General features: G+C 39.0%; 1 protein-coding gene across 7 annotated transcripts in view; it reads right to left on the minus strand.

The window, feature by feature from the left end:
* dagla (diacylglycerol lipase, alpha) overlaps positions 1-25,059 on the minus strand; it is a 385,385-nt gene that overhangs the window by 23,453 nt on the left and 336,873 nt on the right. For all 7 annotated transcript variants that reach the window (XM_063063205.1, XM_063063204.1, XM_063063202.1 and 4 more), the window contains 5 exons: positions 22,955-23,023; positions 20,671-20,743; positions 19,401-19,594; positions 8,794-8,923; positions 5,613-5,767 (listed from right to left, as the gene is read on the minus strand). In XM_063063205.1, coding sequence (XP_062919275.1) covers positions 5,613-5,767; positions 8,794-8,923; positions 19,401-19,594; positions 20,671-20,743; positions 22,955-23,023 — 621 coding nt within the window. The remainder of the gene's footprint in view (positions 1-5,612; positions 5,768-8,793; positions 8,924-19,400; positions 19,595-20,670; positions 20,744-22,954; positions 23,024-25,059) is intronic.

Genomic DNA, 25,059 nt, shown 5'->3' on the forward strand with positions numbered 1-25,059 from the left:
TCATCTTTCATAGGTATTAGTCCTTTTTGCAGGCTTTTTAAGTTGGCAAGATTGTGAGTATTTCTTTCGAACATATTAATCATTCCTAAAATAATAAGAGTAACTCTTTATGGAGACTGAAAAGAGAAGATTTCATTTACTTTTAGGATTTGCTTGCCTTCCTCACTACTTCCATCAGCATTCTCCAGTAGAGGGAGGTTCAAGAACAGAGAAGTACCAACCTCTTTTGGGGTAGGATTCACTTTAGGCATCCCTTTGTTTTATTTATGATTTTCCCTTGTCTGCATTTTTATAAGTGTAAACACATCTCTATTCTCTCCACTGGGCTCTATTCTCTTCACTCCACTGGGAGAGTGAAGTTAAATGGACTGAAGACCTCGTTTCATTAGCTTCTTATATACCTCCTCTAACATAATATTGATACGCTTTCCCTAGTTTGAATTTATCCCAAATCAATGTGCATTGGTGATTAGTTTCTCCTCTTCGCTTATCAGAAGAACTTGAAACAGGCTTTAAGACTTAGCAATGTTTCAAGAATGATACCATAGCTGAGAAGTTTCCATTAATTCAGCACCAGCCTATAGCAAACAGACAGTGCTATTCAAGTTGTTATAAATTGATTCAAAAATGTCATGTTGATTTAAAAGTGTATTCTTTTAAGGCTGGAAATAGACATCTTACCTCTTGCTGCATTATACTTAAAATTAATGTCAGTGGTAGGACAAATGCTCATGTAGCTAACATCATACCAATATCAACTGCTATTAGCACAAGACAATATTTATATAGCATTTATTACCCAAATTTATTGTTCAGTAACTTTGTGACAGAAGAGGTGGATAAGAAACAATAAAAACATGAGACAGGTATAGAAAAGCGGCCAGAGCTAGTGTTATGGGGCTTTTGAAAAGAAAGAAATAGATAGCAAATTGAAAGAAATCAAGCAGGAAACTCTAGAAAAATACCACTTAGGTCAACAATTATCACATTCCAGTATATTGCAGAAGTAGGGTACAAGAATGAGTATCAAAGCAAAAAAAATTACCATTTGAATTGCTCAGACAGCCCTTTGCCTTTTACAATCATCACCTCCCAGCCTCATACTACATTCCCCCTCCCCCACCCACCTGGATTCACCAATCACCTTCTAGCCTGTCATCCTTCCCCTCTTCCACCTTATTCTGGAATCTCTCCCCACTTCCTTTCCAGTCCTGATGAAGGGTCTCGGACAGAAATGTCGACTGTTTATTCATTTCCATAGACGCTGCCTGACTTGCTGAGTTCCACCAGCATTTTGTGGGTGTTGCATCAAAAATAAAGCTATTGCGTTTCTACAGATAGTCACTGCTCCAACATGGTAATCCATTAAGTATTTCCATCTGTATCCTGCAACTGAATATCTGAATTTTTTTTACATTTATCATCTCACATATCTGACTGACAACATCAAATCACTCATGATCAGAGTTTTTTGGGCTTGGATATTGCAATTACAATATCAAACTCATGGGCCATGAAGGCATTCAGAAATATGTTTGAAAAGGGAAAGCAGGATGCACTCAGTTTACGTAAAGTGATGAAAGGTTATGAACACAACAGGCAAAGAAAGGAGAAGTACCCCTAATATACCATATACATCTGTGTTGCTTAAAGCATTACATCAAGATATTTAGATGACTGCTACCAAGGGAAGATATTTAAAAAATGAAGCGAAAATACAAAACATACTGTGGAGACAATTACTTTCCAATCCCTCTGTAATCAACACAAGACTGGGAGACCACATGAATCTTCACTGATATTATTTGATATAAAGTCTTCTCTAAATGACTTCTGTTATATCTAGTTGCCGGTCTAGCTCTCTGAAGTTATTTGGTGAAATGGAATTAATTACATAGTCTGTTGATTGGCCCAGAGATGCATTAGTTTCTGGGAAAGGAAAAACTGACACACATATAATCTTTTTATGCCTTTGTTTAATTTACATGCACGTCTTAACGATGTTATCACATTAAGATCATTAAAAATAACAGCATTCACTCTTTACTCCCTGCATACACTCTCAATCTAATTCCTTCAATGTCGTATACCTTCATTTAAATACCAGAAACAAAACTTTTTAAACTACTTAAACTCAGCTCTTCAAACTCATCTGGCAGCTGAAATGTTTTAAATCTGAAATTTCTCATGGTCTAGATTCTCTTCCAATTTCTCAGTATCAGCCAGAATAAGAATCTCTGAAACTGGACAATAGGCATTTTGGAGTGATAAATGGCAGCATTATTGCTAAATTGCAATTCACATAAAAAGTAATAAAATTGAAGCACTTTTGTTTTAAGAAATCATTATTGTAGTTTGCTATTATTTAAAGGTATATAAACCTGACCCGCACATAGTATTCCAATTGGCTGTTACCAAAATCATTCCCATGGAGATGAGAGATGATGTTGAGGTTTTTTAGTGCATGAATCTTTGTTTGATCACTGAGCAGACTCAAAGGTGAGCAATAGAAAGTGGTGGCTGCAGTTAATGGGTGGGTTTTTCCTTCTGTCCTTTCGCAGCTGCCGCTTGTTCTTTGCAGCACACCGGATGTCATTCTCATGTAGCATAGCTCCCTCTTCAACAGAGTTCATCCAGCTGTAGCTATTGAGTGTAATGTCTTCCCAGTTTTTAGATGTAATGTTGGATTTCTTCACGTTGATTTTGATGTTATCTTTGAAATATTTCCTTTGTCCACTGGGGCTCACTGACCTTCCTTCAACTAAGTAAAGGATCAGCTTGGGGAGACATAGACATCCAGATAACATAACCTATCTATCAGAGTTGGTATTGCTTTATTGTATTGGAGATGCTGTTCATGTTGGCCTCCTCCAGCACACTGGTGTTAGTGTGTCTGTCCTTCCAGTGGATCCTCAAAATCTTTTGTAAGGCTCACTGGTCGTATTGTTCTTGGGCTTTCACATGCTTACTGTAGGTAGTCTATAATTCAACTCTTTTACGGTAATGTAGGAAGGACGACTGCTCTATAGACCAAAAGCTTTGTTCGGATCTGTAGGTCACTGTCTTTAAAGATTCTTTTCCTTCATCCTGCATAGGCTCCACTGGCAGTACTCAGGAGGTGGTTGATCTCCAAGTCAATGTCTGCTTTTGAGAAGGGAATGCTGCCAAGGTAGGGAAAGAGCTATTTTTAAGGGCGATATCAACTTTTATGGAGGTCTGGATACACAGCTGGTTTGGTGGCTGAGCAGCCAGATTTGTCATAGAGCAGCCACGTCTTGACAATAAATGCCAGCAAGCTTGGTGGCCTACTGTATCAAATGCCTTTGTCAAATCTATGAAAACTAACTACAAGGGTTACCTTTGTTCATAGCATTCTTCCATGATTAGATTCGACATAAACAAAACCCAATGGCAAAAGGAGACAAACTACACAAATAAAAGTAATACTGAGAACAAGAGTTGTAAAGAGTGCATGAAACTGGGTCTATAGGTTATATTATCAGTTCAGAGTAGAGGCGAATGAAGCGTTCAATGCTAGTTCAGAAGTCTGATGGTTGTAGGGTAATAATTATTTCTTAACCTGGTTGTGTAGATCCTAAGGTTTCTGTATCTCCTGCCCAATAGTGATAGTGAGAAGTTAGCATGGTCTGAATGGGCATTTTGATGGATGCTCCTTTCTTGTGGCAGTGCTCTATGTAAATATACTCAATGCTGGAGAGTGCCTCACCAGTGATGGGCTGGATTGTATCCACCATCTGTAGCCTTTCCCATTCCTTGGCATTAGTAGATCTATGCCAGTCTGTGATGCAACCAATTAAAATACATTCCACTGTGCATCCTTTGATCGTTATGTGCCATGTCATATGACATGGGTGATCATAGCTGTTCTTGGCAAATTTTTCTACATGAGTGGTTTGCCATTGCCTTCTTCTATCCAGTGTCTTTACAAGACTGGTGACCCCAGCCATTATCAATATTCTTCAGAGATTGTTTGCCTGGTGTCAGTGATCACATAACCAGGACTTGTGATATGTACCTGCTCCTCATACGACCATCCACCACCTGCTCCCTTGGCTTCACGTGACCTGATCGAGTGGGAGGGGCTAAACAGGTGCTACACCTTGCCCATGGGTGATCTGAAGGCAAATGGAGGGAAGGAGTGCCTTTCACCTCCTTTGGTAGAGACACATCTCCACCCCGCCATCCGTTGTGCATCTATAAAAATTTCTTAAAGCATGAGGTGTCATGCCAAATCTATGCAATCTTCTAAGAAAGTAAAGGTGTAATTGTGTCTTCTTTATAATGATACTTTTACCCTGGCCCCAGGTCAGATTCTTTGATACACTGACAGCAAAGAATTTAAAGCTACTGACCCTCTGTGCCTCTGTTCCCTTAATGAGGACTGGCTTCTGGATTTCCTGCTTCTTCCTCCTATAGTTGATAATCAGCTCTTCGATTTTGCTGATATTGAGGGAGTGGTTAATGTTGTGGCACCACTCAACCAGATTTGCAACCTCCCTCCAATATGTTGATTCATCCCCATCTTCTCAAATGGCCCCAAGCCCATGATCAGCAACACTCATTATGTTCACTAATCAAGAGGTTCTGACTTCTGCACCTTTCCTATCCAGTCCTGGTGAAGGGTCTTAGCCTGAAATACCAACTGTTTAATCCCCTCCATAAATGCTGTCTGTCTTGCTGAGTTCTTCCACCATTTTGTATCTGATACTTAAGATTTCCAGCATTGGCAGAACCTGTTGTGTTTCTGTACTAGTGACCTACATGTGTCAGTTCATAGAAGCCTTAAACCTTACAGAAACTATGTATGTTAATTTCTTAAAAGAAATTCCATGGAAAGCTACTTCAAACATAAAGTGACAGCCTGTACTCGGGAGGAGTTGCCTGTTCAATCACTTGCAGTTCATTAGCTGCAGCATAACATACTCCTCATTTTATTCTAAGTTAATTTATGAAGGTATTGTATAGTGATCTTTTGATCTGTTTCATGATGTTAATTAATTTAAATGGGCTACAGTGATTGATGTCATTATGTACAATAATGAAATATGCATTAGGAATGATCCAGTCCAGTCTAACTTACTGGTGACTGGATTTCTGCCAGAAATGAATGCAGGTAATTAAATGTTGCTTTTTACAAGTGAAATACAGGTGGATCATGGGTCTAATTTCTTGGTAAGAGTAGAGTACTAAAGAAGGATGCTGTCTTTTTTTTAAAAAAAGGAACCAAAATAAAATGGCAATAATTGAATTAATATATTCTAGGTACAAGATGGATTCCATTTTTCATCGAGTCTGACTTCCTGTAAATTTTACTTAAACTCTGACAATTTCATTCATGTGACACAACTAGTTAGTTCTGAGTTAAATCGGACTCCTGAATGACAACTGGACAGAAGGTACAGTATTGAACCCTTTTACCCACTTTTAAAATTGTGCAGCACAGCTTAGTTATTAAACTTCTGTTAATTTTTAAACTCTTTTAAAAAAAAAACATACTTAAGGTCTTGTATTGCAACTCATATCGTGCATTCTATCCAGCTTTAGGCTTGTGATGTGGCTTCATTAGTACATTTACCAAAGTGTGTTCTTACTTTACACTGCTGTTCCTCCTTTGATCTCCATGTTCTATTGCTTGGGGTTGCTGCTGCATAATCATGTCAGGATTCAAATCCACTTCTGTTGGGCTGACCATTACCTTTGCTGCACCAAGTAAAGCTGTCTTCCCCTTGTTATAATTCTCCAGTACCTAGTTAAACAAGAAAACAACCTATTGGTAAAGTGAGTACTTTTTTTTTAAATGCATCCTTTCTGGAACAATTCAATGAAAATTAATTTGTGATTGGCGGTCTAAGAGCTTGGTTTAATAGGCTGAAAATCTCAGCTGCCTATTGGGCAAGTTCCACACAATTTTATTATGATAATACATGACAGCACAAAATAAGGTTTGTGACTGATATGGTAAAGTGAAAACATCAAGAGTGCATGTTTGTATGACAGGTAGAGCCTTGAATTTGAACAATGTCAAACTTTACTGTATTTTTAGCAGAGAAAAATTAACTGCTCTCAACAGTCCTGGAAAATGGAAGGGAGCTTCCTTGTTTGTGATCCACCCATTATTTTTGAATAGCACATGCCTTCTACTTCTGAAGAATTTTTCACTTTAAATTTTCAATCTTTTTTATATTCACTTTGATGAAACGAGTAGTTTTTGATATAACCTGAGTAGTTTTTTCTTCAAGTGTATTCCATATCCAGTCTCTGCAAAAACCCCATGTGACATGAATTTTATATACTCTTCTGTATTCTTTTAGATTATTTTCTATCACGATTCTCAACTTACTTATCACTACTCTCAAGTAGTGATATAAAAATCTGCCAAGTATTTTTATAACATAAAAGATTTGAGTGCTTATCAAAATGAATGAATAATCATTGGCTTCATATTTAATCTCCAGAGCAACATAGGAAGTAAAAATTAAAGAACATGCAGTGCATTAGTATGCAATGCTGCTTAGGATTTTCTTGCAGCCTACTTCCTTACTACTACCTGCTGCCTTTGCAGAGTTCCTACTGTGAATGCTTTCTGTAACACAGTCATAACTTGCTCAGATGGATATGACACATCAGTGCAGACACTCCTACTTTTGCTCATCAAGGAAGGAGCTTTATTTCTTCAAAAAAGGCTGGTGTAATTTGAAATTTTCATGACTTCCATTCACCAAATATACCCACAATGATCACAGATTCCATTTGACACAAGGCTTCAAAATGAGACCAGTACCAATCTAAGACTAATGTAATGCAGAGACAGAAAAAGGGAGTGAATGTCTATTTATTTTAGTCCTGGGTATGAATGTTTACATGCTTTGAGAAATGTTCTTCAGGAATGTGAGTCAATATTTTGACTTAATCAACATGCATTTCAAAGAGTTTAAAAACTTAAATTGTAGTATTAATTTAGTTACCAGCCATGCTCCCACACCACCACCCCTCCGTGCCCCAGGTTTATGGCTTTAAGAACCCATTTAATCACTGGAGCATAAACTGTCAGCAAGAGTTAACAAAAGGTTGCAGTCTTTTGGATGAGATTTTAAACCAAGACAACTACTGCTCGCTAACACAGATATTAAAGATATTAGTACATTATTCGACCAGGAGTTGAAAATGGTTTATTTTGAAAATAAAAGTCTCTTGGTTTCTAGAGGCAAAAAGAACATAGTGATGAGGAGGATAATTAGAAATTATGTCAGGCTGAATAGGCATAAATGACATTTGTTTCTAAAATATCTGCATTCTTTCATGTAAATGAGCAATCATTTAACAACCTAGCTATTAGTCACAGAATGCAATTATATATGAAGTAATATCACAAAATGACAAATTCAGTAGAATAATTCAGATCTACTTAAAAAAATGTGAGTGAAGTTTTGCGTTCAACATGATGTGGAGAGTAATCTCTGGATTTCCTATTTCATACAACACTAAGGGAGGCTCTTTGGGCCACCAAATGTGCTTCCAAGAGTATTTGCATCAATCACATCACTCCTATTTCCCTGTAACTCATTACTATCTTATAGGCCCATCAACTCCCCCAAGTCTTCCTGCCATCCATACACTCGGGGTAATGTACAGAAGCCAATCAATTTACCAGCATGTCAGAAGGTTGTAAGACAAAACTGAAGCACTAGGGATTCTATGTGATTGGAGGAGGAGTGCACAAACTCCACCAGGGGTCACAAATCCAGGTCTTTGGGGCTGCATGACAGCAGCATTTCTGCAGCAGCACTTTACCATCCAGAGAAAAATTAAACATGAAACTTTATCCCACCAAGTTTACCACAGGGTAGTGCTGGAGGGAAGTCACTTTTTGGTTACTCTCTTGGTTTCAGTGCCTGTTAGCTCCATTTTGGCAAAGAGTCTCAAATCTAAGTATTATTTTCCTTCAGCCAGCATTAGCCATCCTACAGGTTCTGGCCCTGCTGCTGAAAATTTAAAGACCAAACATACAGTTTGTCTCCCTAATTGCTTGTAGAATCTGCATATTAAATTTCAGTAAATTGTGTACAAGGATGCACAGGTCCTAGCATCTTTCAATTGCTCACCATTAAAAAAACATACTTTGCCTTCCTAATATGGGATCCATGTTATCATTTTTTTTAAACTTATCTTCAGAAGCTCTTACAATCTTAAGTTTCTCATTGGACTGTTTTTGTCTTCTATTTCCTTTTACTTATCAATACCTTGGTCCTTTTCTGATTTACAAAATTTTCTTGATTCTGAGACTCATTTTCTTTTCGGCATCATGAGAAGCCTTTTTCTTTGACCTAATAATTTCTTTAATTTCTTTGGATAGCCATGGCTGGATTACTTTTCCTATTGTTTCTTTTTCTTTCTTTCTTTCTTTTTCAATATTTTTTATTAATTTTCTACATAAGAGAATACAGAGTTCAAGAAAAAAAATCAAATACATTATACTGAATCGCACATAGAAACTCCTTACTCTATATTCATACAAATTGATTTTGGTTTCTTTTTCTTAAAGGGAATGTCTTTCTTGTAAATCATTTTTAAATGTTATCAATTGGTTATTTACCATTACACCTTTTGACATAAATCCCCAATCAAGCACAGCTAACTCGTGCCTGTATCTTCGCAATATGCTTCATTCAGATTTATGATTAGGATTGATGCTGAAAATATTAATACACCTCGCCAGCCGCAATTATGCTCATTATACTCAACTAGTTGGGGTAAAATCAGTTTAGCAAATACCTTGTGTAGTCCATCCATGACAATATGAGGCATGTGCTCGTTCAGCATGGCAGCAGAGATGATGACCTCATCCAATGTCTTGTTATCACTCCATATAGCATAATAAGTTGACTCTTCCTGTCCACAGCAACTGAACAAATGTTTATTAATGAGAAGCAATGAATTACATCAGAACATCTTAGACTCTCCCTGCCACAGTATTGCTGTCCTCACCAACCACTCACTCCCAACACTACACAATCTTTCTACATAATTCATAAGGGCATTACAAGTGGTTGGTGCACCTGTCTATGTTCTCAAAGGATAACTTTGTTTCTCTCCAATGCTCTCTGCACTGCTGAGTATATCTGTGATTTTCCATTTTTTATTACTAATTTTCATCCTATGTAGAACATTGCTTTTGGACTCATGGGAATGATTCACCACTATCTAATAAAAATAACAATCATAATGACTATCCTATATAATTTGGAAACATTTCCGGACATGGTGCTGCATCACTTGTAGTTCTGATCAATGATCAGCACCGAGTTATTTGACCCTCATTATTCTACAGCTGCTGGTGGGTGCACTTGTGGTAAAAACAACATGCAGCTCTGTTATGAATATAGTACCCCATCCTCTGATCCCCGTGATTTACAAATCTGCCTAGCCTCACTCCACCATTCTCCATTTTAATGAGATACTTGAGGGTATGCCATATTATTTCTGGTTTTTTTTTCAGAAAATCTAGTAAATAATGATGTGGCTGCTCAATTTTCAACTTTTCTTTCAAATAATTTCCTAACTATCATTATCTTGCTAATGACAAAAGCAACCATGAACTTATTAAATTATGCAAGGTGCCTGAAAACAGCGCCTTCTTCTCTGCTAATTCATCTTTGTCAGTCTTTCCCTCCTCATGAATCAGAATCAGGTTTAATATCACAGGCATACATTGTGAAATTTTTATTAACATCGTGGCAGCAGTACAATGCAATACATGATAACATAGCAAAAAACTGAATTACAGTAAAAAATATTTATTAAATAAATACATAAGTTAAGCCTTAAGTAAAAAAAAATCTTCAAGCTGCCATACAATCACTATAATTTGAAAGGTTTAGTTTCACTGATGCTCTTTTCAAAGTTCATTGAGCTTTGCTGTGAAACCTCGCTCCTTGATACCTGAACTTCAATTTTAAAAAATGCTATTCTCGCACCTGACACTGGAAAATTGAGTTATAGTTTGCAGTCGAACTTACACTAAAACTTTTAATTGCTTTTGTGCAAATGCAAAAGAAGCTTCACAATGGAAGTCTAGTTTAACTAAAATATAACTCATGCTTGGCAGTGCAGTTGAGTTAGTGCTAGTCGGTGGAGCTGGAATTCAAAGGTGCCACACTGCTAGGCTGGGTAACAACCTTCCCCCCCATACTGTGAGACTTTAAAACAACTTGCTACCACCCAGTATGCATTATTTCTTAAGTTCAAGTTTAAGTTTATTGTCATAACCTTCCTCTGGACCAAGGTGCACAACACACTACATACAACTCACACACATAACAGAAAGTAATATTACCATAAATAAATTAGTAAATAATAAGGTGCATACTGTATAGAACACAAGTTAAAAGGTAAACTGTATAATACTACTGGTGCTTCATGTGGAAGGGAGTTCAGTAGTCATAGGGCATTGGCCAAGAAGCTGTTTCTCATCCTAGCAGTTCTCGTCCTAATGCTACTGTACCTTCAGCCTGACGATAGGGGGTCAAAGAGATTCTTGGACCGATGGGAGCCAACATGACAACATTGGTCGTATTATATTGTTATATATTTAATTATATGACGCAAATGCACTTTGTCATAATCTTGTTATTATCTGTTAATATTATTGTGTTATATCACATACAGCACACCTTGGTCCCAGAGGAATGCTGATTCATTTAGCTGTGTACATGAGTACAGTTGAATGACTTGAACTTGAGTCTCAACATGGACATGACCAAAAAGGTCATTGCTGACCTTAGGAAGATGCTGCACATACACAATTCCTCCGTGGAGAGAGTTAGGAGCACCAAGTTTTTGGGAGTGCACATAATGGAAAATTTTACCTGGTTCCTCAACACCAACTCTTTGGTCAAGAAAGCACAGCAGTGTCTCCACTTCCTGAGGAGACTGAGGTGAATAGGGCTCTTCCTCCCCCCCCCCGCCCCATTCTAACTAATTTTACAGGAGCGCCATCAAGAGTGTCCTGACCAGTTGCATCATCGACTGATACAAAAATCGCAAGGCATCTGATCGCAAGTCCCTACAAAGGATTGAGAGGACTGCTGACAGAATTATTAGGGTCTCTCTTCTACATATTAGGTGGCGTGTGGCCAAGTGGTTAGGGTGTTGGGCTCATGATCTAAAGGTTGTGGGTTCGAGTCTCGGCCAAGGCAGCGTGTTGCTCCTTTGAGCAAGGCACTTAACCACACACTGCTGCAGTCCACCCAGCTGAAAATGGGTACCGGCAAATGCTGGGGGTTAACCTCACGATAGACTGGCATCCTATCAGGGGGGAGTCTCATACTCTCAGTCGCTTCACACCACAGAAACTGGCATAAACACCAGCCTGATGGGCCACAAAGGCTCGGGACAGACTTTGACTTTGCCTTCTACATATTAGAGATATTTAGCAACTGTGTACACTGACCCCTAAAAGCATTGACAGAGATGCCTCTCATCCATCCAACAACCTCTTTGGTCCTCTACCATCAAGCAGGAGAGGTACCGTAGCATTAGGACAAGAACTATTAGGATAAGAAACAGCTTCTTCCCCCAGGCCGTAAGACTACTGATCTCTCTGGCACTCATAATATATGAAGTGCCAGCAGCGCTATACTGTTTACTTTTTAAACTCGTACCATATATGCACCTTATTATTTGTGGTAATATTACTTTATATGTGAGTTATATATACTGTTTTATGCACCTTGATCTGGAAGAACATTGTCTCATTTGGCAGTATACAGCACTGTGCGCTTGCGTGTGTTTGCACAGTACTGTACATGTCTACTGTTGAATGACATTGAACTTGAATTTATGGAAAAAGATAGAACTGGTCCAAAATTAAAGTCCTAAATTGGGGCAAGGCTAATATGGATGACATTAGGCAAGAACTCGTAAAGCTGATTGGGAGAGGCTGGCATGATTAGGGAACCTTGGTATTTGAGGTATATTGAGGCTCTGGTCAGGAAGGAGGAGGCGGCACATATGCAAATATCAGGTATAAGCAGTTGAGATCAAATAAATGGAAACAAAGAAACACAGAAAATAGATGCAGTAGGCCATTCAGCCCTTCGAGCCTGCACTGCCATTCAGTATGATCATGGCTGATCATCCAACTCAGAACTCTGTACCTGCCTTCTCTCTATACCCACTGATCCCTTTAGCCACAAGGGCCATATCTAACTCCCTTTCAAATATAGCCAATGAACTGGCCTCAACTGTTTCCTGTGGCAGAGAATTCCACAGATTCACCACTCTCTGTGTGAAGAAGTTTTTCCTCATCTCGGCCCTAAAAGGCTTCCCCTTTATCCTCAAACTGTGACCCCTCGTTCTGGACTTCCCCAACATCAGGAGCAATCTTCCTGCATCTAGCCTCTCCAATCCCTTTAGAATTTTATACATTTCAATAAGATCCCCCCTCAATCTTCTAAATTCCAGAGAGTATAAGCCTAGTCGATCCAGTCTTTCATCATATGAAAGTCCTGCCATCCCAGGAATTAATCTGGTGAACCTTCTTTGTACTCCCTCTATGGCAAGAATGTCTTTCCTCAGATTAGGGGACCAAAACTGCATACAATACTCCAGGTGTGGTCTCACCAAGGCCTTGAACAACTGCAGTAGTACCTCCCTGCTCCTGTACTCGAATCCTCTTGCTATGAATGCCAGCATACCATTCGTCTTTTTCACCGCCTGCTGTAACTGCATGCCCACTTTCAATGACTGGTGTACAATGACACCCAGGTCTCATTGCACCTCCCCTTTTCCTAATCAGCCACCATTCAGATAATAATCTGTTTTCCTGTTCTTGCCACCAAAGTGGATAACCTCACATTTATCCACATTAAATTGCATCTGCCATGAATTTGCCCACTCACCTAACCTATCCAAGTCACCCTGCATCCTTTCCGCATCCTCCTCACAGCTAACACTGCCGCCCAGCTTTGTGTCATCCGCAAACTTGGAGATGCTGCATTTAATTCCCTCGTCTAAGTCATTAATATATATTGTAAACAACTGGGGTCCCAGCACTGAGCCTTGCGGTACCCCACTAGTCACTGCCTGCCATTCTGAAAGGGTCCCGTTTATTCCCACTCTTTGCTTCCTGTCTACCAACCAATTCTCTATCCACTTCAATACCATACCCCCAATACCGTGTGCTTTAAGTTTGCACACTAATCTCCTGTGTGGGACCTTGTCGAAAGCCTTTTGAAAATCCAAATATACCACATCCACTGGTTCTCCCCTATCCACTCTACTAGCTACATCCTCAAAAGGTTCTATGAGATTCGTCAGGTATGATTTTCCTTTCACAAATCCATGCTGACTTTGTCCAATGATTTCACCGCTTTCCAAATGTGCTGTTATCACATCTTTGATAACTGACTCCAGCATTTTCCCCACCACCGATGTCAGGCTTACCAGTCTATAATTCCCCAGTTTCTCTCTCCCTCCTTTTTTAAAAAGCGGGGTTACATTAGCCACCCTCCAATCCTCAGGAACGAATCCAGAATCTAAACAGTTTTGAAAAATTATCACTAATGCATCCACTATTTCTTGGGCTACTTCCTTAAGCACTCTGGGATGCAGACCATCTGGCCCTGGGGATTTATCTGCCTTTAATCCCTTCAATTTACTTAACACCACTTCCCTACTAACATGTCTTTCCCTCAGTTCCTCCATCTCACGAAACTCTTGGTCCCCTACTATTTCCAGAAGATTATTTATGTCCTTCTTAGTGAAGACAGAACCAAAGTAGTTATTCAATTGGTCTGCCGTGTCCTTGTTCCCCATGATCAATTCACCTGTTTCTGACTGTAAGGGACCTACATTTGTCTTAACCAATCTTTTTCTTTTCACATATCTATAAAAGCTTTTACAGTCAGTTTTTATGATCCCTTCCAGCTTTCTCTCATAATCTTGTTTCCCTTTCCTAATTAAGCCCTTTGTCCTCCTCTGCTGGACTCTGAATTTCTCCCAGTCCTCAGGTGTGCCACTTTTTCTGGCTAATTTGTATGTTTCTTCTTTGGAATTGATACTATCTCTAATTTCCCTTGTCAGCCACAGGTGCACTACCTTCCCAGGTTTATTCTTTTGCCAAACTGGGATGAACAATTGTTGTAGTTCATCCATGCGATCTTTAAATGCTTGCCATTGCATATCCACCGTCAACCCTTTAAGTATCATTTGCCAGTCTATCTTAGCTAATTCACGTCTCATACCTTCAAATCCCTTGAAATTTAGGAATACAGTTAAGATGGGTATCAGGCAGGCAACAAAAGCATACAAGACAGCTTTGGCAGGTAAAGTAAAGGAGAATTTTAAGAAACTAAATATATTAAGAGCAAATGGATAACCAGGAAAACAATAGGCCCTGTTAAGGATCAATATGTGTGAAGCCACCACATCAGCAAGGTCTTAAATGAATGCTTCTCATCTGTATTTCTTATGAGAAGGTATGGAAGCTACACAATTCAGAAAAGAAAATAGTGATGTGATAAAATATATCTATGTAACAAAAGAGGAGGGGCTGACAGTTTCAAAACACAGGCAGTCTCAAAACAAAGAAATGAATAGATTCCAAAGGCTTTATCAACTGTACCTCGGACATTGTTGGAAGTCAAAGATAAAAAGTCCGGGGCAATGGCAGAGTTGTTTTATTATTAGCCATGGGTGAGGTAGCAGAAGACTGGAAGGTGATTAATGTTGTTCCGTTATTTAAAAAAGCTTCAAGGACAAGCCATGATTTGTTCCCAGAAACACCAGATGTTGTTGTTCTAACAACCTCCCTGATAGTGTCCTCTTAATCAACTCTGGTCAGCTCTTCTCTCACACCTCTGCAATTCCCTTTACTCCACTATAATACTGTTACATCTGACTTTAGTTTCTCCTTCTCAAACTGCAGGGTAAATTCTATCATTTTATGCCCACTATCTCCTTAGGGTTCCTTTATCTTAAGCTCTCTAATCAAATATGGTTCATTAAGCAACACCCAATGCAGAATTGCCTTTCCCCTAGAGGGCTCAACCACAAACCACTTCAAAAAGCTATCTTGTAGGCATTCTACAAATTCCCTCTCTTGGGATTCATCACCAACCTGATTTTCCCAATCTACCTGCATACTGAAAGTCTACATGACTAACGTAACATTGCCCTTTTGACATGCCTTTTCTATCTCCCATTGTAATTTAGATCTAATATCCTGGCTTTTGGGGACCTGTCAATAACTCCCATCAGGGTCCTTGCAGTTTCTTAACTCTAAACACAAGGTTTCTACATCTTATGATCCCATGTCACCTCTCTCTAAGGATCCTCTGTAATTTGCTATTAACGTTAATGATTTGAATGTGAATGTAGATTACATAGTTGGTATGTTTGTATGTAATACCCAAGTTGGTGGTACCGTGGTTATCTAATATTACAATACAATCTAGATCATCTAGAAAAGTGGGTCAAGGAATAGCATAGGGAATTTAACTCTTTTTTACATTTTAAATTTACTTTTTTTTGTAAGTTAAACCAGGGCAAGACTTTCACAGTAAATGCCTGGGTACTGGAGAAAGTTGTAGAACAGAGACAGCTATTGGTAAATGTTTCCTGAAAGAAGTGACACAGGTAGACATCATTGGTCAAGCATTGACTACAAGGGTTAGGAAGTCACAATACTCATTGATGAGATCACATCTGGAGAACTGTGTACCATTCTGGTTGTCCAGTTATTCGAAGGGTATCATTAAGCTGGAAGGGGTGCAGTAAAGATTCATAAGGATATCATCGGAACCAGAGGGCTTGAATTAAAAGAAGAGGCTGAATAAGTTGGGGTTTTCTTCTCTGGAGTGTAGGAGATTGAGGGATGACCTTATAGAATTTATAAAATCACAAGACATCAAGACAGTGAATAACTACAATATTTCCCCTGGGGTAGTGGAGTACAGGGCACAGGTTTAAGGTGATTGAGGAAATATTTAAAGCTGACCTGAAAGGCAAGGTTTTTGCAGACAGTGGTGGGTGTATGGAATAAGCTGCAGAAGAAGTGGTGGAGGCACCACTTTCAAATAGTTACAATATTTAAAAGACATTTAAACAGGCACTGTTATGTATTTATATATACTTTGACCCTTATGGGTTGCTGTCAAGCTTCTCTGCATGTCACATACTGAATGTGAGAGGGCATTCTGGGTAGATGACTTACAAGTTAAAATAAAGAGCAGCAGATTTGTTCCTCACCTTTCCATCTCTCGTGCATGTTATTCATGGTTACTGCTTCCCAGTACCTCAAACGTAACAGGCATGTCCTTAGGAAAGGTTTAGAAAGATACGGGCCAAATGCAGGCAAATGGGGTTAGCTCAGGGAGGCAATATTGTCAGTACTGAGTTGGGCCGAAGAGCTGTTTCTCATTTGCAGAACTCTACAACTCTAACTTGATGTCGGAGGGCAGAGCAGAATCAAGATGGCACTAGGCGATGACTCCTTTGCTTGCATCTGCAGAAACAGCTCTATTTCTATCTTTGATACCTCTTTTTTTCCTTTTCAAAGCTCTTTTGATGACCCTGACCTGGAGTTACACTCTGACTTCAATTCTTTGTCGGAATGGGACCCGCTCTCGAAGCCTCATGACCGGCTGCTTTTTGATATCCCAAGGACGCAGCCTGGAAGACTACCTCGCCTTCAGGGTGCCAGATTTTCGTGGCTCTGGAGACAGGCTGATTCAAGGCTGGTGCTCCTGACTGAAGTGTCGCAGGAGAACACGGAAAATCAGGAGCAGCAGGTTAGCTGCCGTGGGCTGTGTGTTCAGAAACCTGAGCCCTGCGGCCGACTCTCTGGGCGTAGAACTCAGAAACAGCAACACAACAGACTTTTAACATCGTAAATCAGCGAGTTGTTTGTTATGTCTCCCTTCTCGCTGTGAAATAGGGATGCCTCTTTTTCCCTTGTTAGGGAGAGAGGGAGAGAGGGAGGGAGGGTGGGAGAGGGAGAGAGGGAGAGAGGGAGGGAGGGTGGGAGAGGGAGAGAGGGAGAGAGGGAGGGAGAGAGAGAGAAAGAGAGAGAAAGTGGTATGTCGCATTACTAGGTGGGTGAACGAGTAGTCTTTGGGGTACGGCAAGTCTGTGTCTTTCTTGATGCTTTGCTCCATGCTTGAGTGCTCAGTGGAGGACACCAATGCTCTTTTGCTAGTTGGGTGGGCGGTTTGTTGCCTTGCTGTTGCTTGTGCATGGGAGGGGGGACTTTGGGATTCTAATATTTAACTGTCATTCATTCGTTGGGACACTCCTCTGTTTTTGTGGACATTTGCGAAGAAAAAGAATTTCAGGATGCATACTTTATACATTCTCTGACATTAAGTGCACCTATTGAACCCTATTGAGAATGTATTTTGCTCCTTTCAGGTTTGCAAAAATTATACTTCGTTCTCTCTCTCTCAAAAGTTCTGTATCATGCCAAGGGTTTTTGGGACCGCCTGGTAAAGGAAGCTATTGAAATAAAGCTAGGGGAAAAGAATTTTAACAAAGACGAAGGTCTTGCTCTAAGTACTGGAATTCGATTGTAAACAAGGTGGAAGAGCGGAAACCAATCAGGAGAGGTGGAATAGAGGGGTATAAATATCACCAGAGTAGACTTGTCCAAGCATCATCCCTGAAGAGTTTGTCATCGAAACATCAGTTATAATCAATACCTGTACCTGGCTTGAACCCCAAGAAGAGTTTATTCGTAAGAAGTCGATGTGCTCACATGATTATTTCAATCTCCAGTTAAACTCACTCTGTATTAATCCCAATAATCATTTAACTGAATGGTCAATGTTAAGTACTGTGGGTTACCATCACTGGCACTCAAAGTTAATTATAAGGTCTGAAGCTTCATTCCTTCAGACTTTAATTTTTGTTGCCTCTTTTCATTCTCCCTTAGTCCATTTTTAAAATCCTTCTTTGTGCAATTGACATAATGTCCAATTCATCAAATTGACTTGCTTCTCATTCTAAGTTAACAGTTAATTTCATATTGTTCCAATCATATTGATTAAGGAAATTTGCAGCTATCCTTATATATTCAGCTTCTTTTGGTCCAATGTTATTATCTCATACATTCAGCATTTTTCTAAAATGAAAAAATCCTATCCCATCCTAACAAATTACAAAATCTAGTCAGCAAGTCCCAATTTATGCCACTTGGTGGTGATAGAGAGCTTTCTGCCACCGGTGGACAAGAGAATTTCAGGGCATTAGAAGCAGGACATGCAAAGGCAATTCAATCCTTTGGCCCTCTCTGTCAAGGATTATTTAACCTGCATCATATTTCCACCTTTTTTCAATTAACATCGACACTCTTACAGGGAAAAAAAGTTTGTTTCTTGCAGTTTTAAAATCTCAAGTTATCCTTGTGCTCACAAGTTCCCACATTTCTATCTTTTGAGCAGAAATGTGATTCCTTGTTGTGATTTTCTTGAAGAATCTAACTTTATAATTTAAATGCATGTTTTTTTAAATTATTCTTGATTTACTCAGCAGAAGTAACTTCTATGCACCATTCTATCAAAAACATTTAATAGAACATGCCTAATATCCTGCAGGAATACAGACCAAGTTAATTCAACTTCTTTTTTTCTGTACTTTAACACTCTAATCTCCAGTTTCATCCAAGACCAATTTATATATTTTTTCTAAGGGGCAATGTTCAAAATGAACTGCAATATTCTAGATGGCGCTTCTGTAAGTCGAAAGCAACATTTTCTCCCTCAACATACTAGACATCTTGAGGTAATTTCCTACCTGTCTAAGAGTGTTAATGATATGTAGATTTGGATTAATTTTGTTCATTTTTTTAAAAATTCTCATTTATCTTTCATGAAGACACTGTGGTTGTCTTCACATTTTCCCACAATGAAAAGCAACTGCCAGAGACATGTCTCTTTCCAGCTGTTTGCTTCCACTTGCACGACTTAGTTTTACCCTCTTCCCAACACCACAAATGAGTCTCACCATCTGACTCTGCCTTAGCTCCTGCCCAAGTAAACTTAATACACAACTCAAAATCCCTTCATTATAGTCAGAAGTAATAGGAACAAATATTGTCAACTTGGAGAGTAAAAGCTTCCCCACTGAAGGCAGGAAGAAAAAGAAATCCTGAACTATAATCGTTTGCTGACAAACTTTGTTGTCCAAAGTGAACATAGACTGGTGATGCAGAGGCAGAAAGTAGTATGGGAAAATGATTTAGTTCATTAACTAAACAAAAATATAAAAAATGAAGCATTAAGTACCATCATAGATGCACTTTCCAAGTAATTTCTTTAGTCAGAAATTCCAAGTAGTATTTTAAAAGTAAGCTATGCAACATATGCATTTTTATGTATACTTACCACTTTTCCTCTGGATGGTTGTGTACCACATGAATAATCCGGCCTGGGGGATAGAGTGGGACACTGGCAGAAAGTGCAATAGTAAGGTCACTGGGATAGGCCCATTGTCTGTTACTCTGAACGTTAGCTAATTCTTCATCCTCTGGCAGTTCTGATTTAGGAATACATTTGGTGCCACCCATGATAATTCTCCACTACAGGAAGACATTAAAAAGACAATGACTATCGAGTCATCATAGGAATCAACCACACAGGACAACCGTATGCAGAATTCTCATCTTAAACTTATTTTTTGAAGCTCTCAATTTTTTGTGCAAAATTTTATAAAATGTGCAAAGATTAGTTATTGGGGTTTCTCAATTTTACCTCTATCTCAACCTTGCCTTTTCCATATCTTTATCCTGCTGTGAGTCTGGTTTAGGTCTTTAGGTAATGACAGTGACTTTTCTCATACAATGCTTTTACAATATACAGCATGCTTTTGTAACAAGTCATAAGAATGGAAATTGGCACAATGAAAACAACTTATATATATTTCAACCTCAGAACTGAAAACATAGCCTGCACATCAGCTGGTTATCACTGGATAAAATGCGAGGATCCATATAACCTCTGCCACCTCACCACCATTTTTTTGCCAGTTCCAATCTGGACACATTTGGTGCAATGCAGCATTTTCCTTCATTGGAAGCATGTTATCTTTATTACTAAATTCTTCCTACAATACTGGAAATAATCATCTCCATAATGACCTTCCAGAACCTCAGCATACACCCATCAGTACCTCTAGCATCTTAACCCACATGAAGTTCTACTAACCTATTGTTATAATTTTAATGAACTTCCTTAGACTCCCTATTATTTTAAGTATTGAATGCAAAATGCTTACACCAATTTGCATATGTCTTTGTCCCTCTACATCTCTTTGCAGCCCCCTGTTCTAGGGCATGGCATCCACCATTTAACATTCTCCTCACTGCCTGAAGAATGCTTTATTGCAATATGGATTAATTCACAAACTTTTTTTTACATTACGGGGAATTAAAAAAATTAGAATGCAATAAGACAACAAAAATAAATGCAAACTGGTACTTCTACAACAAACAGAGCTAAATAACGAGAGGAGTGATCTCCTCCCCAACTATATACAGATTGCAAAATGAGCACAAGAGAATTCCCAAAAGACTAAGTGTCTTAAACACAACGTTATGACAATTGAGAAATTAAAAATTACACTTAGATGGAAGCAAGTAGAATTTTAAAAAAATACCTTGGGTTTATTGCTCTTTTGCAGAACATCAAGTAGGTGTCTACGAAAGACTTCCAATTGAGAAAGTCCAAGTCTGTTGGGACAAATATCTGTTAGAAACCTGCTTCATGAACCACAATAAAAGATAGAAGACAGGGTAGTAGTAGTTGATGGTACTTATTCTGGCTTGAGGTCTGTGACTAGTGCTATTCCACAGGGATTGGACCAACATGAATACGTAGATGGGTGGGTTAGTAAGTTTGCAGAAGATTGGTGGTGCTACGGATAGCAGGGAAGGCAGGCAAAGGATACAGCGGGATATAGATGAGATGCAGATATGGGTGGAGAAATAGCAGATGAAGTTTACTTCAGGTCAAATGTTATACTTTGGAGGATCAAATGTAAAGGAACCACCAATGACAAGATGCTTATCAGTGTTGATGATCAGAGGGATCTTGGGTCCAAGTCTATAGCTCCCTAAAAATGACGACACAGGTTGATAGAGTGGTAAAGAAGGTGAATGGCATATTTGCCTTTAGTGTCGAGGAACTGAGTTCAAGTGTCAGGAGGTTGGATTGCTGCTTTGTAAAACAGTAGTTAGGCTGCATCTGTAATATTGGATATAGTTCTGTATGCTCCATTATAGGAAGTATATCAAGGCTTTGGAGAGGGTGCTAAAGAGGTTTACCAGGATGCTGCCTGGAGTTTTTGAAAGCATGTGCTATCAGGAGAGGATGGACAAATTATAATTGTTTCATGTGGAGCAATAGAGCTGAAGGGAAATCTAAGAGGTTTATATGAATATAAGAGGCACAGATGGACAGGCAGTATCTTTTTCACAGGATTGAAATGTCCAATACCAGAGGGCAAAAGAGGTAAAGTGAAAGCGGGTAAGTTCAAGATAAAGTTTTTTTTTATTACACAGAATGGTGGGTGCCTGTTATAACCTGCCTGTGCTAGTGTTGGAGGCAAATATGATAGAGGCATTCAAGACCCTCTTAGTTAATATGCAGGAATGTGCAGGAAATAGAGAGGGATGTGAATATTTTACAGGCAGAAGGGATTGGTTTAGCTGGACATTCGACTACTAATTTAATTAGTTTGCCACAGCACTGTGGGCTGAAGGGCTATAACGTTCTATGTTCAGTAGCTAATTGTGTATAGAAGAATATTACCAGTAGATCTGTGAACTATAAGCCACATGCATGTTAATGAAATGCAAACAATGGTTGCATCATTCCTTAGAAGCTGATGCAAAACAATTCACTAGTGTAATCCTACATCTTATTCCAGTGCATTGTACTTGAGGTAAAATAAATTTACCCTGCCTAACATTTGCATCCCTTGCCAAATTGGGCATCATCCACTTCAGAAAAAAATAAATTATTCTGCTGACTTGGAAGTGGGTCTTTACTGTCAGCAAGCCCTGCTCTTGGTAATACATGGCTTTGGCCTTAACTTATCTGATTCATTGAATCATAGCACAGCACAGAAACAAGCTCATCGGCCTTCATGTCTACACTATAACTCTACCTTTTTAAATTCTATTACTTTTAGTGCAGGTTACACTGATATTTGGTGAAAAACAAGCAAGCTACATTATTTTAATTTCATTTATTTCTTTACTCCCTTGTTCCTCCTGTTACCGTATTAATTTTATTTTGTAATTCAAAGGTTCTGCTGGCATGTTTCTGTCACAAATCAATTAAAATCTATAATAATGTTTCACTGCATTAAATCATTAGAGGACTTGGAGATTGGTACGATCATAATTAAATTAGTAGATTTGATTCCATTGGCCTAAATCCTTCAACATGAATTTGAATACTTGCATGACTGTTGGGAAATATAAATATATCTGTAAGTTTCTGTAAGGACCAAATGCCTTGTCACTTTTTGTGTATTCTGCACTTTGATTTTCATTTACATTTGGGAAATATCACAAGTTATTTTTATAGGTAGCACCACTCCTCAACTAGTTATTTAGATGTCCCAGAAAGCACCATAGTTCTTTAATTGACACTGCACACTTTCTAATTTTGACTGAGTTTTAATCAAAATCTCTTAAAGGTAACTACGTAAATAATTACTCCAAATGCAACATATACAGAGCGTTGTTAAAATGACAAATTGTAAAACAAATCAAAAATAATTTAATATTAGCCAGTCCTGTAAACCAAATCCTTCAAATCTTTTTAGTCGATAAAATTTTGGTAGAATATTAACACTGCAAATAATGATGAATTACAGATACCCTGAAATTGATTCATCAGTTAGCCAAGTTAAAGAAGATTTCTCAACTTGCCTTGGCACCAGATCCTTCCCCAAGATAACAGATGTCACAAACTCCTTGGAATATTCCATTGCGTCACAGCTAAAGGATTAGATTATTGGAATTATTCGAAGGAACCTTTAAATTGAATAACCTTTATATAAAATTACCAAAAACATGATGAAAAAGATATGGAGTGTTCAGAACAACAAAAAGACACTATATAAAATCCAAATGCAGACCTAAAACATACATTTTCTACATTTTCATATGCAAACCCCATTTCTAGAGAAGTTGGGATATTTTCCAAAATGCAATAAAAAGAAAAATCTGTGATATGTTAATTCAAGTGAACCTTTATTTAAGTGACAAAAGTACAAAGAAAAGATTTTCAATAGTTTTACTGACCATCTTAATTGTATTTTGTAAACATACACAAATTTAGAATTTGATGGCTGCAACACACTCAACAAAAGTTGGGACAGAGGCATGTTTACCATTGTGTTACATCACCTTTCCTTTTACTAACACTTTTTACTTGTTTTGGAACTGAGGATACTAATTGTAGTAGATTTGCAATTGGAAATTTTGTCGATTCTTGCTTGATATAAGACTTCAGCTGCTCAACAGTCCGTGGTCTCCGTTATCTGATTCTCCTCTTCATGATGCGCCATACATTTTCAATAGGAGATAGATCTGGACTGGCAGCAGGCCAGTCAAGCACACGCACTCTGTGTCTACAAAGCCATGCTGTTGCAGCCCGTGCAGAATGTGGTCTGGCATTGTCCTGCTGAAATAAGCATGGACGTCCCGGGAAGAGACGTCGCCTTGATGGCGACATATGTCTCTCTAAAATCCTAATATACGCCTCAGAATCAATGGTACCTTCACATACATGCAACTCACCCATGCCGTGGGCACTGATGCACCCCCATACCATCACAGATGCTGGTTTTTGCACCTTTCGCTGATAACAATCCGGATGGTCGTTTTCATCTTTGGCACGGAGAAATCGATGCCCGTTTTTTCCAAAAACTAGCTGAAATGGGGACTCATCTGACCACAGCACACGGTTCCGCAGTCTTTCGGTCCATCTGAGATGAGCTCGGGCAAGGAGAACTCGCTGGCGTTTCTGCACAGAGTTAATGTATGGCTTCCCCCTTGCGTAATACAGTTTCAATTTGCATTTCTGGATGCAGCGACGGACTGTGTTGAGTGACAATGGTTTTCCGAAGTACTCCCGAGCCCAGGTGGCTATAATTGTCACAGTAGCATGACGGTTTCTTAGGCAGTGCCACCTGAGGGCTCGAAGATCATGCGCATTCAACAGTGGTTTCCAACCTTGCACTTTACGCACTGAGATGTCTCTGAATTCTCTGAATCGTTTCACAATATTATGTACTGTAGATGTTGAAAGACCCAAATTCTCTGCAATCTTGCGTTGAGAATATTCCTTTTGAACTGACTAACAATTCTCTCACTGGCCAAAAGACCTAGGATAATGGATGAATTGATGGAAATTTATATTAGGCAGGAAATGGTGTTGGATAGGCTGTTGGGTCTGAAGGCTGGTAAGTCCCTGGGAGCTGGTGGTCTGCATCCCAGGGTACTTAAGGAGATGGCTTTAGAAATCGTGGACGCATTGGTAATCATTTTCCAATGTTCTATAGATTCAGGATCAGGTCCTGTGGATTGGAGGGTGGCTAATGTCCCTCTCTTCAAGAAGGGAGGAAGAGAGAAAACAGGGAATTATAGACCGGTTAGCCTGACATCGGTGGTGGGAAAGATGCTGGAGTCAATTATAAAAGATGAAATTATGACACATCTGGATAGTAGTAACAGGATTGGTCCGAGTCAGCATGGATTTACGAAGGGAAAATCGTGCTTGACTAATCTTCGGGAATTTTTTGAGGATGTTACTATGAAAATGGACAAGGGACAGCCAGTGGATGTAGTGTACCTGGACTTTCAGAAAGCCTTTGATAAAGTCCCACATAGGAGATTAGTGGGCAAAATTAGGGCACATGGTACTGGGGGCAGAGTACTGACATGGATTGAAAATTGGCTGGCTGACAGAAAACAAAGAGTAGCGATTAATGGGTTCCTTTCGAAATGGCAGGCGGTGACCAGTGGGGTAC

This window comes from Mobula hypostoma, chromosome 11 (genome assembly GCF_963921235.1).
Source record: "Mobula hypostoma chromosome 11, sMobHyp1.1, whole genome shotgun sequence".
Lineage (NCBI taxonomy): Eukaryota > Metazoa > Chordata > Chondrichthyes > Myliobatiformes > Myliobatidae > Mobula > Mobula hypostoma.